The sequence below is a fragment of the Lepidochelys olivacea genome (genome assembly GCF_965140295.1).
Source record: "Lepidochelys olivacea isolate rLepOli2 genome assembly, chromosome: 4".
In the NCBI taxonomy this organism is placed as follows: Eukaryota; Metazoa; Chordata; order Testudines; family Cheloniidae; genus Lepidochelys; species Lepidochelys olivacea.
The window spans coordinates 16785865-16802850 of NC_140414.1; the positions used below are offsets into that span (position 1 = coordinate 16785865).

The following is a 16986-nucleotide window of genomic DNA, read 5'->3' on the forward strand; positions in this document are numbered from 1 at the left end:
TTCTAGTAATGGAATGGAGGAGCCTTTGGAAGAATCGTCTCATGAGCCTGAGCCAGAGTTGGAATCTGAAACAAAAACAGAGGAGCTGAAATCTGAAGTAGAAGAAAAGAATCTTGAAGAGCTAGAAGAAAAATCTCCATCCCCACCTCCTGTAGAACTTGTTTCTCTACCACAAGAACCTCCAAAGGTTAGTTAAACTTTAACTTTGTAGACATGGATGAAGACGATAATCCAAAACACTGACTGCTCAGTGTTATGCTGAATGCGAACTGCTTTCTCGTGTGCCAGATGGATAGATTTTTTTTTTCAGTGTCCTGCTCTCTGAACCACAACACTAAAAAAAGTTCACTTGTCAAAACGATTTTTAAAAGATTAATGTGAACGGCTGTACAAATGATCTGTTTAAATGTAGTGCTCTGCTTGTGAAGTGTGTGGGTGGGTGGGTGGGTGGCTATGAGCTTAAACCTTTTTAAATGTAGAGTTAGATGTAAAACAGCTAAATGAATTTAAGTGGGAGTCGCTGCCCTTCTTTTAAATTAAAGGAGTTACCTCTTCACCTGCAGGATGACTAGCAGTGTAGCTGTAAAAATGAATCTGAGGGTTTTAGCTGTTTCCCTCTAGGCGGGATGCCGTATTTCCAAAAACCATGCGCCGTCTGGTATGGTTAGACCCACTTAGTTTGAAAGGATATGGGGGAAGGAAACAGAAACCAGGTAGAGGTCATTTACTTCAGCATGGGTCTTCAGCACTGTCGGTCCTGGTCTCTCTTCCTGTTTAGCTTTAACTTCTGACTTCCACTTTCTTTCTTTCTTTCTTTCTCCAGAAGACAAATTTAGGACCAAAAACTTACCCTGTAGCCATTACGGTTTTGTCTATCAACTGTTGTCTTTTGGAAAGCGGTGGTTTGGGGGCATTCAGAGAACGGGGGTTCAGTTAGGTAGTGTACCTGAGTACAAGTACTTGCTCTGCACTGTTAGAGAGATTGGACAGTTAAAACTGCAAACCCTTCAATATCTATCTCTTACTGGCATTGTTTGTTTATATTTGTAATCCTGGTACAATGATTACTGACAGCTTAGATTTGACTCAAAAATATATTTTCAGCAGACTAGTTTCCCTCTAAGAATGTCAGTGGTTTGCCATGATTAGTAGCCTAGGTTTGTTGCATTTCTGCAGGCTTTCTCTTGGGCTTCAGTGACCAGTAAAAACCTGCCTCCTAGTGGTACTGTTTCTTCCTCTGGAATTCCACCCCATGTTAAAGCACCAGTCTCACAGGTAATCAATCTGTGAACTCCTTGGATTGTCTCGTTACCTCTGCAACTACTTTAGTCTTTAAACTAACAGATCAAATTGTAATGACGTAAATTGCACAAGTTCTGTCTTAAATGTTAATGCACTTACCTTAATGTCGCAATTAAAAAGTAATTAAAAGGCACATTCACTTAACAGGTGAGAGTTCTGGGTGGTGGCGAGAGGTTTAAGTCTGTTCACATGTAATCAAGAAATGACTCTTCTAAATTTTCTGACATTGTTTGTTTATAAGGTTAAATGTAACCGTAATTTTATTGTAGTATGTACGATAGGGGTCATTCATTGCCAGAACTACCAATCCAGTTACCCTGCCATTGGGAAACGAAATTGTTCCTTTTGAGAAAGGAACAGAGCCTCTCCTAGTGAGGTGGTGATTCTCTGCAAAAAGAAATATTAAAATTCTCAATTCTATATTTATATGGATTAACTATACTGCTATGGAACCCTGTACCAACTTATGACTGTGAGAGGTGGGAGGGTTCACCTTTGCTTGCCAGCACAGTGGTCTCTTCCAATTCCCAGACTTTCTGTGACAGGGTAGTAGTGTACGTCATTCAGATACCAAAGATCAGAGGAAATACCTAGTCAGTGGGAAATTCCTAGAGAATTTAATTTCCCTGAGAATTTCTTGTCCTCCACATATCCAAAAACTTATTTAAAATAAAGGAGGCAATTTTGAAAATGTTAATGTTCTATAGAAACCTAATGAGTTACCTAAGGCCACTTGTGGGAGCTCACTTCTAAACTGTAATAGGCCACAATTTTCAGTAGGACAATTCAGAAACCATTATTACAGTGCTTCCTACCACCTGTTTTCTCTCCATTTTATGGTCTCAAGGAGGAAACTGGCTAGGATCGCCCTTCTACTAGCTGCCCATGGAATGCTTTTGTGGTGCTGCCTTCTCCTTAACAGGGTTGTCATGGAAATCGGACTCGTGCTTTGTAATGGCTAGGAAAACCTGGTTAGTTTTAAACTGCCTTGCACTGAGGGGAGAGTAAGCAGTCAAGACGACCACTCTTGTTTGCACAGAACAGTGAGCTTGTTCCTATACAGAACCAAAGACTGCTTCCTTGTGCCACTTCAGTTTCAGTTTAGAGAGCACTCTGAGCACTTTGATGTATTGTTTTACATATGTCAACAAAAGCCAGACCATCAAATATAGTTTCATTGTCCCCCCTCCATCTTTCACTGTATTTCCATATACAGTTTGCCAATGGCAGAAGAAAGACATGTCATATTTCGTTTCCTTTCATTGGGATTCTGTGTTCAAGTAAGTCTGCTCAGACGTTTTCAGATAGGACCAAAGCAGGTTTTTAGAGTCTCAACTCCATTATCTCTTTTGGGAAGTAGATGGAAAAATATCTCTCCAGCCTCCTGTAAGTGCTGCTTAGAATCAGTGCTTGGAGGATTGGTGGGAACGACAATTACTTTATTTTAGGGGGTGTTTTCAAGCATTAGCATTTCCTTTTCCCCATCTTATTTCAGGCTATCAACATCACAATTACTCTTGTGTTTATGCAAGCGTAGCCCTCCATTTGGATTGTTCTTAGACCTTTTTTTACAAGCCCCACAAGATAGTGAGAGTGGGGGGGGGTGACAACTCCTCTAGGATTCTCATCTGCCAACTCTTAACTTTCAAGTAAAGTACCTATTATGACTCCATATCTCTTTAAAGAGGTGGCAATTAGTAAGTACCATTTTAGATTTAGACTAATTACTTTTGTGACCATTAACTACTATGGGGCTGGTCATATTCAGCCTGTAGTACCTAGGCACTTGTGTCCCTTTCCTTCTTATTTGTGTTCAGAGATAAACACTGAATATGGGAGTAACCTAGGTCATGTTTTCACTGCTAAGAGAAGATGTGGAGGTGATTTTTGTGTTGTGTGGGGTTTTTTTTGTTTGTTTAATTCCCCCTTCACCTCAGGGTAACTAATGCACATGAGCCATCCCCAGGTAAAAACCACACTGAAGGCATGGTACTATACCCTGTCTGTGGTTGACCGTGCCTAGTTTGCTTTGCAGTGAAACTGAACTGCCAAGCCTTCATTGTGGTTTTTACCATGGGATAGCTCCCATGCATTAGTGTGGTAAAAACACATCTCTTCTGAGCAGTGAAGACAAGACCTTAAATGTAGTCTGGCCTTCCATTTGAGTTGAAGCAGTGATTACCTACCAAGAAAAGGGCTTAAATAGTCACTAATTTGTATTTAATTTGGAATTTCGATGAGTTCAAACCAGTGCTTCTTTTGGTGACTGATAGTGTTGTTGCCTTCATGTCTCCAGAACCAAGCCTTAAAAGCTTTTCAAACTGGAATAGGACTTCTTACACTTGAGGACATATATAACAGGATATGTAGATGAGATTTTTCTGAGTATTCTAAGGATGCAGAGTTAATCTCTTTCTAAACAGATGAGTAAATCTGAAAAACTGTCTAGTTCTTCTGGGTTTAGGGATAATCTGTTGTCTGGCTCAGTGGATATCTTAAAACCACAAGGCCATGGGGAATCTTGGATCAATATTAGAAGTCTAGGCCTAGGGGTGGCTTCATTTTTCCTGTGGTCTATTGGTGAGAATCAAAGTGAGTGATTTCATAGAAGTCAACATGGAGACAATGTTGTAGCAAGCTGAGATTCTTATCTGTATCCCATCTAAATTATCTCCCTTTTGCGGTAACTGTGTGGCAGGCATCTCATCTGTGAAAGACCTTAAACCTCAAGGGATAGAAGTCTTCCAAAGCAGATCCATTCAGTTTTCCATATATATGGTCCAATTTGAGGCATGTCTGTCTTTGACACATGAAATGTTAACATTTGAGGGCAAATAAGTCTTGTGGGCTTGCTTCTTGTGCTCTTTTTGCTTCTGGGATTCAAGCAAGATGACTATCACAATAGCAGAAGAAGGTCCTGTTTAGTCCTCATTTCTTCTCTTGTGGATTCTGGGAGAATGGAGGCATTTCATCTTTTTTGAGTCGATGCCCAAAGGCTCAAACAACTGCAGGCTTCTGAGTATGCTGCATGGGCATTACCAGAAACAAATTATTTGCTAATCATTTTACAGTTCCAAGGAGAGAGGGATGTATCCCCTCTCTCTCTGGCACGCTGTAGAAATATTTTTCTGTGGCTTCCAGTGTAGTTCATGCTCTTTCCAGAAAACCGAGGACTGAGGGAGATTGGTGGATGGAACAAGCAGTTCTCAGTTCCAAGGGCGCCTCTATCCCCTCTCATAATTTGGTAGGATGCTAGTTTGCAGGAGCATATGCCCTCTCCAATGTTGCCCTGCGAGCTTGGACTCTTTAATTTTGAGGTGTGTACAAAATTGAGGCAGTTGGTATGTCTTGCGCTGAAGAACGTGGATAGTTTGGTATTGCTGGCCTACTTCTCATAAACCACACACTGGTGTCTAATAAGGCTGGAACCTCTATTTCTTTGGACAGACACACACTACTTATTGTGTTAAGTAGGCATCTGAGGTGAATGATTGAGCAGATAGACTGTTTCTCTTGAGGACCCCCCCCCCCCAAAAAAAAAAAAAAAGAAAAGAATGAAATCAAGTAACTTTGAGGGCAAGGTAGCTTGCTGTTCAGGAAAGAAAAATCTGCGATTGCCTTTCTAGCTGCCATGTAGTGCTATGAGCTGCTTTTATTTCTATAACTTTTTACACATTAAAACTTCAGGACAATAAAATATCACAGTGGCGCTGTTGTGGCCCAAGAGGTGCTGCTGCAGAAGTAGATGCCAGTGCTACACTCAGACAAGGTTTTATTTATTTTTTCTAATTCTCATAATTAAAATGCTCAGTCTAAAAATATTGGAGAGGAAGTGCCTGGTAAGGTGCCACTTGAGTGGTAGGCAGGGTGAGACATTAGTCTTCAGTGTAATATTTGGGCACTTAATAGGTAATCTTTCCCAGAAAATCTTCTCTGAGCACAAATATTGGGGTTAAGTCACTAGTGTCCGTAGTTTGTTTCCAAAGGAAAAGTGGTGGGAATCTCTCCTTTACTGTCACTTGCTTTTGAACTGTTGAATCCACATGAGCATGCGATGGTGCCTGTGACCATTCCTTCAGTGAAACACCCCTTTTGGATTTTAGTTCTGCAAGCTTATCTCTGAAACCCTGGTGATAGGAATGTGGTCTTTGTGGCGGTAGCATTTCTTTGGCTAGTACAAGTGAACTGAATGCTTGTAGCGGATAGCAGCAATTTCTATAACTAAGAGTCAATTTTCAGTCACCTAACTTCCTTGTTCTGTAGCTTCCTACCCCTTTTTGAAGGCAGTTTTTGTATGCAGAAGCTTGTGTTTAATGGCTCAAGGTGTGAGGTTTTTATGAATAGTGGGACAGTTTTTGTGTGTGCTCCCTCGTGCACAGGCTTGGCATAGAGAAAGAAAAGGAAGATGTCTAACTTCTGCACTGTAGGACTATTTATTTAAGATAGTTTCTCTTTGATCTCCTCATGGGAGAAGACTGTATTTAGAGATTTGTGAACTTGCTTTCTTCTCCTGTTACGATGTGGCTGTTACCTGTAGTTGATGTGTATTCTGGAAGAAGAATCCTCCAGGCAGACATTAACTGTAATTCTGTTTCTTCCATACGTATTAATCTAGGGCTAGTCTGTGCAGTCCAAGCGTGGCACGGGAAATGCTGCAGAAATTCTGTTTTTAGTTTGATTTCTGCATATTTCTTTGTACCGGTTTTAGGCACCTGCTCTTACATAAAATTATGGAGCTACTTGGGTCTCAATTCTGTGCCTGGTCAGTTGTAGACAATTCCCTCTAGCCATGCCCTTGGGCATAATAAGATTAGCAAGAGAGCTCTTAGTCCTGATTCTGAGAGGTTTGTGTTCTCTACCTGCTGGCAGAGAAAGGCAAGCCCTGCAGTCCTGGATTGGTACAGAGGAACTTGTAGAAAACTTTCCTGTATTCCTAAACACTCTTCCCGTGGACCTGTATCTTCCAGAATTGTTGCTATGCATGCGAGTGATCTGTAAACTGCTTTTATCTCAGCTTTTCTATGGTATCTGGTGTTTAGCAGTGTGCGTTCTCTTGTTTCAGCCAAGAGTTGAAACTAAACCTGAAGCTCAGTCTCAGCCACCCCGTGTGCGTGAACAGCGTCCAAGGGAGCGACCGGGTTTTCCACCCAGGGGACCAAGACCAGGTAACCGTGTGCGAAGATGAGAACCAATGTATCTGTTGTCTTTGGATTCGAAAGGGTCACTTCCTGTGATTGCAAAAAGAAAAGGAGTACTTGTTGCACCTTAGAGACTAACCAATTTATTTGAGCATAAGCTGTAGCTCACAAAAGCTTATGCTCAAATAAATTGGATAGTCTCTAAGGTGCCACAAGTACTCCTTTTCTTTTTGCGAATACAGACTAACACGGCTGTTACTCTGATTCCTGTGATTGGTTGGTACAGGAAATCCTATACCAAACAGACCTTTGATCTGTCTTGTTTGATATCCCGCTTCTAGTGTTGGCTTGTACCTGACCTTTAGGAAAGTGAAAATCCTTCATTCCTCCATCCCTAGTTGCATTGAATAAATGTTTTCCTGAGCCCTATTTCGTCCTGAGTTGCTCTGAAGCATGAGGGTCATCCCTCTAACTGCAAATCTTCCTTTTATCTAATCCTTTTTTAACATTCCTGAGTTATTTGCTCGTATCGTGCAGCAAGGAACTTCCTCAGATTGCTTAATGCGGTTTAAAACTGTGTTCTCTTGAGGCTAAAAGTTGATGGTTTCTTAATTTTGAATGTCCTCTAATTCATGTTGAACAGATCAAATGGGAGCACTTAAATGCCTTCCATTATATACAATGTGCTTCTCCTTTCTGAACAAAATCTTTTTGATCACGCATCATGTCATGTGCCAAATGCCATGCCATTCATTCTATTGTAGCTTTTCTCAGGGCATAATATAGTCTTTGAGATGGTGTTAAGTCTCAAATACTGCTCAGTTTTTGCTGCCTCACTTACACCTGTCAATTTATAACAAGCAGTCCTACTAATACATCCCGGTCAACTCTTGATCAGCACTGTTCATTAAGTACCCATTTTGAGCTGTGCACAACATCTAAATCTGTTCATGGGGATACACCTCAAAAGTTGTGTACAGCTTGATCTAGTGTACGTTAACTTGCAAGTGTGAATGGTGCAGTAGTGTACAGTGGGTGAGTGACTCTATAGGATTTCACCTCTGAGTATTAAAATTCAAATTCTGGCAAAGATCAAGAGAAATTATTTGACCTGTTAAGAGAATCGCTGTGCAACTTCGAACAATAAATGATCTCTGATCAAAGGCCTGAATTACACATTGCAGATGAGTTTAGGGGTTTTATACAAGAGATATTTGCACATTTTTAAATGTTGGGTGGAATTTTGAAACTTTTAAGTGCTAGCATAGACCAGGCAACGGTTTTCAAAAGTGGCTTAAACGGGTGCAATTCAGATTTAGTGGAAGCAAGCCTTCCTGAAACAGATCTGTATTTGCATTTACACAGCTGTTGATATTGGGGCAACTGCACCAGATGAATGTACATACCAAACTTTCTAATCTACACTAGTGTTAGAAGTACTTTCTACTTGTGACTGTTGTCTGTGTGATTATTCCCTTGCTTCCAACAGCACTGAAACTAAATGTGCTTAAGGTGGCTAGAAAATATTCTAACGCCTGTTAGAAATCAGATTTCCTTTTTTAAAGACTTGATCTGTACCAAGGGCTGAAAAACCAAAACTTCATAGAGGTTTTAAGTTTAGGCAAAATAGAGTTGTTAAGTTGTGCATATCGGCTATCCCATGACTTAGCTGCAACTAAATCTTAGTATGGGTCTTGTTTATATCTGGCTTAATGTTCTGACTTCTCATTTTGCTATTTGAGTAATTGTAAAAGTTGGAATTTTGGCAACTAAACGTCTCAGGATACTGGGATAGATGAAAGTTCCCATCTGTCAATACTTTGCATTCAGCCCAAGCTTGACACTGACTGGTAGTTGCTATTGTATAACTGATTGCAATGGCATATTAATTATTTTGGATATATGCAATTAGCTGGTCTCAAGTTCTAGTAGGTATATATCCATGTCTCAACAACTTTGGTTGGTAAATGTATTGACAGGCTGTCGAGAGACCAGGGATTTAAAAAACATGGCACATACCTATCTTATTTACAGATGGATAGACATAGGGGTTGAAATGCAATAGTACAAAAGCTTGTTCTGTTAGCTGCCTGTCTGAAGAAAAATAAGATATCAAAATTCAGGGGGATTGATCCAGTACATTTAAAACTCAGTTAAGATACCTAATACATAACCGCTGTTTAGGGTCTATAGGAACTATCCTGTCCTGTTTAACTTTTGCTGCCAGAGCTAACAAACACAAATTCCACTTACTAATGACAGCTGGTGCAACAAGAAAGTAAAAGCAGTGTTACCTGCAAGCTGCAATAAAAATGTGAACTATTGCAAATTGGAAAAAGACAAAGCTAGCAGAGAGACTTCATTTTCAAGTATCGTAAAGGCTATTGTATGCAACAGAGAAAATAAACTTGAACAACCTTACAAGAAGAGTGCCATGAACTGAATCAAACACTACAGTGCTAACAGCTGAGAAGTTGCTTAAATACAAAGTAAAGTTTGTCCTCTGAACTTCCCTTGTATACAAAATGCTCTGAGAACCATCTGATCTGTAATGAAAAATCCTACAACAATCCAGCAAGCTTCTGTAAATCAAATCACGGAGGGGAAATTTTTGACTTATGCCATAAAGTGTTGAAAAATGGGAAGGGATGATCATCTTGGTATTGTATCCTATCAGAAGATCTAGATCCAGACAATGGCCTAGTAATATGATACAGGCTAAGATTTTATGTCTCTCATTAGTTAAATCTTATATTGCATTCATGGAGATAAGAAATTCATTCAGATCTTTACAGTACAATGGGAATGCCTTCACTGTTGGTCCTATCTTTTCAATAGCTCAGTAGATAAATAACATCAGTGAGCTTTTATATGGGGGTATGGGTTATGTCTGTTTAATGCAGTCTGACCACCATAAATTAATACATATATTCTAGCTGGGCTGAAGTGGAGTAACTGGCTGTCTTGCCACCACTAGTAGATAACAAAACATTTAACTTCCAAAGCTGTACTCCTCCTTTGAACAGTCATGATGAAAGAGGAGGGCTAGAAGAAATGGTTGAAAATATACAGGAAATGCTAGCTTTTCAGATCATTTGAAAGGTTACTAGAAATGTCTTAAATGGCTAAGATGGTAACTTTGAGACCCTGGAAAATAATAGACAATAACCTATTGTGAACTTTAAGCTTTCCTCACGCTTTTTAAGAAACTTCCAAGGGTGTTCAGAGTGGGCTGTTGCTTAATATCTTTTTCTGTGTACTGTTTCCAGTTTTTGGGCAGGAGTGAACAGTTCTTAACTTAACTTACATTTCCAAAGGTACAATGAGATGCACATTCACCTTAAAAACTGGTGGTGAACAGTGTTGACCGCAGCTCTGAGTGTTACGAAGACAGAGTAGTTGCAGTCATGAAGTATGCTTGCTTTTTAACAGATTTTATTTTGAGGATGTATGAAACCACTTGGATCTCAGCTCCCAGTGGATAGATGTTGCAGTTTTGGTGGTATGGACAAAGGAGGTAACTGATGGTAATGTTAGCAGAGTCTCCCACTGAGCATGTAGATAGACTTACTTTCTGATACTTGGAGTTGTTCAGGATTGAGATTCACTGATGGGGAAGCTTGCATGGCTGCTGCCAGTGCTGTACAGTCTTCAAATTAGTCTCTGCAGCGGTCAATTCAGCACTTTCCATGAAGATTAAAAGCACATGAGAAAAATTAAGTGTATTCAGTGGACGTGTTTCTCTTGGGAAGCACATAGCTGAGTGATATGGCTTGTATGTGAAGGAAACAAAAAGCTTTTGATATCCCAATTGGGCAGAATTAAGCTTTTAAGGGCACTAAATATGCATGCCTTCCCCAGCAGAAAATAGGGTGAGACTAGCTCAAGTGAATGAACTGAAAGCAGATCAGCGTTTTGCTAGATGTACTTCTCAAATTATACCATACAAATCCTAAAATTAACTGCTTTTGTTTTGAATGGACACAGGTCGAGGGGATATGGAGCAGAATGAATCTGATAATCGCCGAATAATTCGTTACCCAGACAGCCATCAGCTCTTTGTTGGCAACTTGCCACATGATATTGATGAAAATGAACTGAAAGAATTCTTTATGAGTAAGTGATGGGCTTTTAAATAGTTTGAAATTCATCTACTGGGTCTAGAGGATGGAGGTGAAGCTTCAGCCACTTAACATGATATATGTTAACGTTTTAAAAGCAAAGGAACAAACTTTAACATTACAAGAGGCTTTTGACAATAACTAAACCGGCTTTTGACAATAACTAAACCAAATAGGCTTTTTGCAGGGCCTTATTGCATAATTCGTTTTTGTAATGTGCTTTCACAGGCTTTGGAAATGTGGTGGAACTTCGCATCAATACCAAAGGAGTTGGAGGAAAACTACCAAACTTTGGCTTTGTGGTATTTGATGACTCTGAGCCAGTTCAGAGAATCTTAGTTGCGAAAGTAAGTTTGGCCATGTAGCATTTGCATATTTGTCATAGTGAGGGAAATAATGCTACTAAAGTATGAATGATGCAATGTCCTTGGTTCTTACTGCTCTTCACCAGAGTTCAGATTTCCCCTCTGATCACTGATGGAGGTCATGGAACGTTTATATTTTGTTTGTAGCCTATTGTGGTTCCCACTTCAATTCTGTTCTTTCGAAGTTGCTGTCTCCTGATGGATGCTTGTAAGTTTTTAAAAACTGAGTTCCAAAGTTTTGAACAGTACTACTTTCATCACTAAATCATAGGTCTAGGGCTTCTCAGTGGAGCAAGCTAAACTTGAACTGAAGTGCTGGGATTGGGGGGAAAAGGAAATTACAGAATTTCCAGGGTCAGTATATCTCGGCTTCCTTTAGGGATGGCAGGTTTTCAGTCCTAACAGTTTGAGAATTGAAAGTAAAATTGCTACTCTTGCAAGCTAGCAGTGGTTTTGTGGTACTGACCATAGCAAGTCCCAGACCTTTTTAATTCCTTGCCTAATCGAAGTATTTTACTAATTTATTGCAGTGTTCTATGGTCTCGACAGATATGTAGAGTTAGAAGTTGCAAGTCACAAACTGCTAGTGAAATTTGGCATTAAGCTGTGTGCAACTGCGCTGCTAATGACAGAGTAGCATGCAGGGATTTCTGTTTCCATGTGTTTTATATTGCTGGGACGTTATGAAACGGTGACTAACTTCGCCTTGTAAACATTTTCCCCTTCTAAGCCCATTATGTTTCGAGGAGAGGTGCGCTTGAATGTAGAAGAGAAAAAAACAAGAGCTGCCCGTGAAAGAGAGACCCGAGGCGGTGGTGATGATCGTAGGGATATTCGGCGCAATGATAGAGGGCCCGGGGGTCCCCGTGGAATAGTGGGTGGTGGAATGATGCGGGACCGTGATGGAAGAGGACCTCCTCCCCGGGGTGGCATGGCACAGAAACTTGGCTCTGGAAGAGGAACCGGGCAAATGGAAGGCCGTTTCACAGGACAACGTCGTTGAAATCCTCCACTGTTGGCAGACAGTCTTGGCAGTGGTACATTATTCGTCGTGTTTGCATTCTTGTTAATTTTTTTGGCTTTGGAATGTGACACAGCCTTTTTGATCATTTCTTTGATGTGAAAAGCATCCTTTGGTTACCAGTTAAATTGAGGTGGACATGCTTTCCCAAATTTCACAACAGGAGTCACACTGTTAATTTATAAATTTAGACTTGGAGAATTAAGGACAGAGAAATGACCATAAAACTATCTGCAACAAAAGTGGACTAAAGGACATGCCCAATCGAATTCAGGTCCTTTCAGTCAAAAACCCTCTGCTGCACATTTTGTGTAAGTGTTACTGTTTCTGCTTATTACTGTTGGAAACGCAGTTAGTGCAATCTGTGCAATTGGAGAAGCTTGCCTTTTTTTCTTTTAGAACACTTGGCTCAAAACAAACTAACTTGTGTTTATGCACTCATCAAAATGCACTAATGGGTACTCTAAAGTCATTTACATTGACATCTACAAGAGGCATCAGGAAAAAAATCCTTCATCTTTTTTCAGACAGAATAGCTTTTGAAACGATGCGGGCATCTGATCTGCTTGCTGTGACCAACATGTACACACACAAACCTTAACAAGACTACAAGTATATTCCAGAAGGAAACCATTTAGTGGTAAACTAAACATAATCCAGAACTTCAAAGTTATGGTCCTGAGTACAAAACAAGTTTGATAGCTCATATCTAAGATTTTTCTATCTGCCCCTCTTCAATACAGGGATGGCTGGCTGCTCAATACACTCCTCCTCCCCTTTTCCCCTTCTTTAAGCGTTGTACAGTGAATTGTCTTTACTGTATTTGAGTTCTCTAGTAATGTAATAAGCATGATGGTGCCTTCTATTAATACATCATTCCAGTCTTGCTGGTGATTTTGTACAGTATAGTGTATGAATTGCAGTGCTGCAAAGCCAAACAGCTGCAAAATGTTTAAAAGAAATCATTGAAAAGTTGTATAAAAAATTGCAGTATCTTTAAATCAGTAAGTTACTAGAATATCACTCACCTCGCTCTTCAGTTAACAACTTTGGCTTTTTGTGGAGGAGGGGAAGGGAGGGAGAAGGCAACTGAGTAGTCTCCGGATTGTCTTTTCTCTATCAAATGTAGAATTTTTATGGATATGAAGGTGAAATTTCAGTTACATTTCAAAAGTCAGCTAAGAACTTGGTACGCTTTGCCAACTTCTAAAGTATGCTCATCTATAGATTGAGGGTAAGCTTGTTAAATGACGATACTGCAATTTTCAGAGAACAGATCAGCAGCTCTAAGTATTTGCATTTTCCAGTTTTTTGAACTTACTCATTTTGCACAAATCTTTGAACTGATGTCGACACCCATCAGGCTCTGAACTTGAGGGTAGGGGGAGACATCCTTTTATGTATTTTTACTTATAGATTCTTTAAATCTGTGAGAGGTTTGCTATTTCCGGATTACTGTCTGCCTAGATGCACGTTCCAGTAAACTGCAAATGTAGCAAACGATACTGTCTAACTCAGTGCTGGAGAGTTCAGCAAGCACCAAGCTCTGATGCTTCAGGAGGGAGGGGGGAGAGTGTGACCACTTAAAAGCTGCTTCTAAGCATGGAAGACCTCATCACATTGCAACTAGTAGCAAATATGGCATAGTAACAGTTTGTTTCAGAATTGTGCAACTGTTTATGGTTTTCAAATAAGCTGGAAGATGTTGCACATGTTTGTTTCTGATGTATTAGGCAAAGCAAGATTGCATCTGACTGTTTTCCCCCAAAACTTGAGGTCTTCCATGTTTGATGGTAAGTCTTGCACTATTTCCATACATTTTCTGGGACATATTGCTCAGTTTCCATTTTTATATTTTAGTTTGTTACTCTTGCATTTTCAGATGTTACCTGGAAACATAGTACTTGAACTCCTCACCACAAAACATGACTTGACTTAAGTTTGAAGCTTTTAGTCAAACTGCTGTCTTCAGTAAACGGTTTACCACCAGTGTTTGTGTAGCTTTTTTTAAAATTTTCGTGCTCTGATATCGCCCTGCCATCTTCTAAATTGTTATGGCAAATGGCATGGGGAAAAGTCACAAAAGTGTAACTGACATTTAGAAGAGCTACTGAGCCATTCAGTTTCTGGCTTGCTTCTTGTTTAAATGCCATGAAATAAAGATAATGGAACATCATACCCAGAAGTTTACATGGTGATTGTTCACCTACTGTACTGTGGACTCTTAATGTTCTTGTCCCTCTTTCAGTAAATGTACCTCTTAAAGCAAAGTAACGGATTCATTGACCATTACTGTTAGTTGCTGATTTGTGGATGGTGGTAGTATTCTATCATTACAATCCTATTTCAACAAACTTGGCTTGCCATCTTGGCTTTAGTAGGTATAAAAGACAGTGGATTACCATCTTTATTGCTGTAATGTGTTAAGCATTATATGCTAGTAGAATCTAGTTAATTGTTGCAGGTGGAAAGTATTTTTACTTTTAAGTTTCCATTCTTGAATGTGTTTTGACTAAACATACCAATAAACTACTGATGTCTGCAGCATTTATCACTGTCCCTAATTCTCTCTTGAATGTAGGTCTCTTCTGGTGTAGCATTATTTCAGACCTTACTATGTAAAAGCCCATTTAAAAAAAATGCATTCCTCAAAGTGATATAGGATCAAAAGCTACTCCCCTTACTTGCATGTTATATGCTTCAGTAGAAACTACTCACCTAAGTAAAGCAATTTTTATATAAAGCAATATATATATATATATATAACCCAAAAAAAAAATCCTACACTGATGGAGTTTTTTGGAGCAACATCAAGCAACTATTGGGGTTATGTTTGACCGGTCAGGACAAGCAGGTGTTCACAGACAAGAAAATCAGCCCTGAGTTTGCAATGAATAATTCTAGCATTTACCCATTTTTTGTTTGTCACATAATTAAATGTCAAGAACAAATTTCCTAGGCGTCCTTTGTTGCACAGGTGTAGCAAAAAATTGTTGCATTATTTACAAGTTTGTCCATCTGATGCTATTGCTACTTTAATCTTGCAATATTTATTCTGTTTAACAATATTTTTAAACCATTGTTGTCAAATGTGTTCGGCTGTTTCCTGCTGCCAAAGGTGATTAAAGGCTGGATGGTGCAGTATTACCTGGCATTTGTTTAACTCCTGACATCTGAACTAAAATCTCTCTCCAGGTATTACATAATTCAGTCTCTCAATATCCCTGTATAATAAGTCAACACTTCGGTATTTGAGTAACTTTAGACTTTTTCCCAACTGGTAAATGTAGCTCAAATCAGGATGAGGATTGTGATCACTAAATAGTACTCAGTGACAACAGAAAAAATGTACTTTTGAGTATAATTATGTCCTTACCCAGGGTATGGAGAAGGCAGATGTTAAAAAAACCCTTAAATAAAACTTTCAAGTGGACTAGACTTTCTTGGTCCTGGCTGCACTATCACTTATTTTATAGTGAGGCCGGGCACTTCATTTTTACATGCCATGATTCTTTCTTTTCTGGCCTCATTCAAATTGCCAGATACTGGCCGGGCCTGTGTTAATGTCAGCTTTTCTTTTTGGGAAATAATTGTCCATATAAAATGGTGTGTTTTTAATTAAAAAAAAAAAAAAAAAGCTCTTAATGCTAGTAGTCAAACAACATATTTATCATGGGAGTTGCATATATAAAATTCCCACTTCGATTGTGCTACTGGTAACAACTGTGTATCCTGGGGTTAAATGTTCAGAGTGTAATGTCTTGACTATAACTCTTTTCATAGCAGGAATATCTGAGATCCAGTCAGAAAAGCCCTTTTACATTTAGTTGCTAGATAAGTTCATGGAGGATAGGTCCATCAACGGCTATTAGCCAGGATGGGCAGGGATGGTGTCCCTAGCCTCTGTTTGCCAGAATCTGGGAATGGGCGACAGGGGATGGAGCATTTGATGATTACCTGTTCTGTTCGTTCCCTCTGGGGCACATGGCATACTGTCTGACCCAGTATGGCTGTTCTTACTTTCTTAATTCAGTTATTGGCTACAGTAAAATTATTTAAAGGGATCCTCACAAGCTCAAAATCTGTGACCAATCTTAAACACTATTCGGACAGATAAACCTTGAGCTTCCTGCATTTTTATTTTATTTTATTCTTTTTAAAAAAGGACAATCCTGCCACCTGAAGTCTTAAAACAAAAAAAACAACTTGAAATTTCTTGCTGGACGTTAAAATTCAGGAGGCTTTTGTATACAGGCTTCTGATTCATTAGAGATGGTGAGAGGCAGAAGAAGCAGATATTTGCTAAATGTGAAGGACTGAGAATAGCTATCATGATTTGCAGGGCCCAATTTCCAAGATGACATGATATACAGTAAGGTTCAAAAGGAAAAAACCCAGTGTGTCTTGCCAGAGACTTGCCCTGGTAGAGCCATGTAATGTTAAAAGTCTATTTGGATATTTTTTCTGAATTTGCCCTTCAACTTGCACAGAATAGTTCACTTCATGATGGAAAAGAGAGGAATGCACTTCGACTGTGTTCTTTGATTCTCCCACACAATGACCATGCACAGGGACTAGTACTTTAATAGGAAATTTCATTTGCATTATACAGGGCTTCTCCTTTGAAGGGTTACTTAGTTACAGAGATACAATGCAAATGTTTGCTATTACATTAGAACAGGCTGCAGATAACTCTGCATGCAACATCCCACCAGTTTTTCATGAAGTTTAAACACTAAACACGTTCTTATACATTTTAACACCACCTTTGAATGATAAGAACACAAAGTGAGCTGGTCTGTCTTCCAGCTGTGAGTTTGTCCTTTCTTAATTGACGCCTGCAGCCTTGGCCAGAGCTGGTGCTTGGCTTACCATCAGCACAACTTCTGTTTGTGTTATCTGTGATTGTGGGTATTTTCTTCTTGGCAGCCATAATAGGAAAAAGAAAAAAGTTACAGCTCCAGCATGCTTGTCTGCCATATTTGGAGTTCCACTGTTCGTGGATAGAAATACAGCCTTTAGTTAAACTGTGCCATATT

The 16986-nt window shown here is 39.5% G+C and overlaps 1 protein-coding gene across 2 annotated transcripts in view; it reads left to right on the forward strand.

Annotated features, from left to right (window-relative positions):
* G3BP2 (G3BP stress granule assembly factor 2) overlaps positions 1 to 15094 on the forward strand; it is a 49824-nt gene extending 34730 nt beyond the window's left edge. Inside the window, exons 7-12 of one of the 2 annotated variants that reach the window (XM_084626209.1) lie at positions 7 to 187; positions 1177 to 1275; positions 6365 to 6467; positions 10428 to 10556; positions 10790 to 10908; positions 11657 to 15094. In XM_084626209.1, the coding sequence (XP_084482335.1) occupies positions 7 to 187; positions 1177 to 1275; positions 6365 to 6467; positions 10428 to 10556; positions 10790 to 10908; positions 11657 to 11929 (904 nt within the window). In that variant the 3' untranslated portion in view covers positions 11930 to 15094. The remainder of the gene's footprint in view (positions 1 to 6; positions 188 to 1176; positions 1276 to 6364; positions 6468 to 10427; positions 10557 to 10789; positions 10909 to 11656) is intronic. The other variant, XM_084626210.1, reaches the window with a different exon arrangement.
* Positions 15095 to 16986: the final 1892 nt, after the last annotated feature.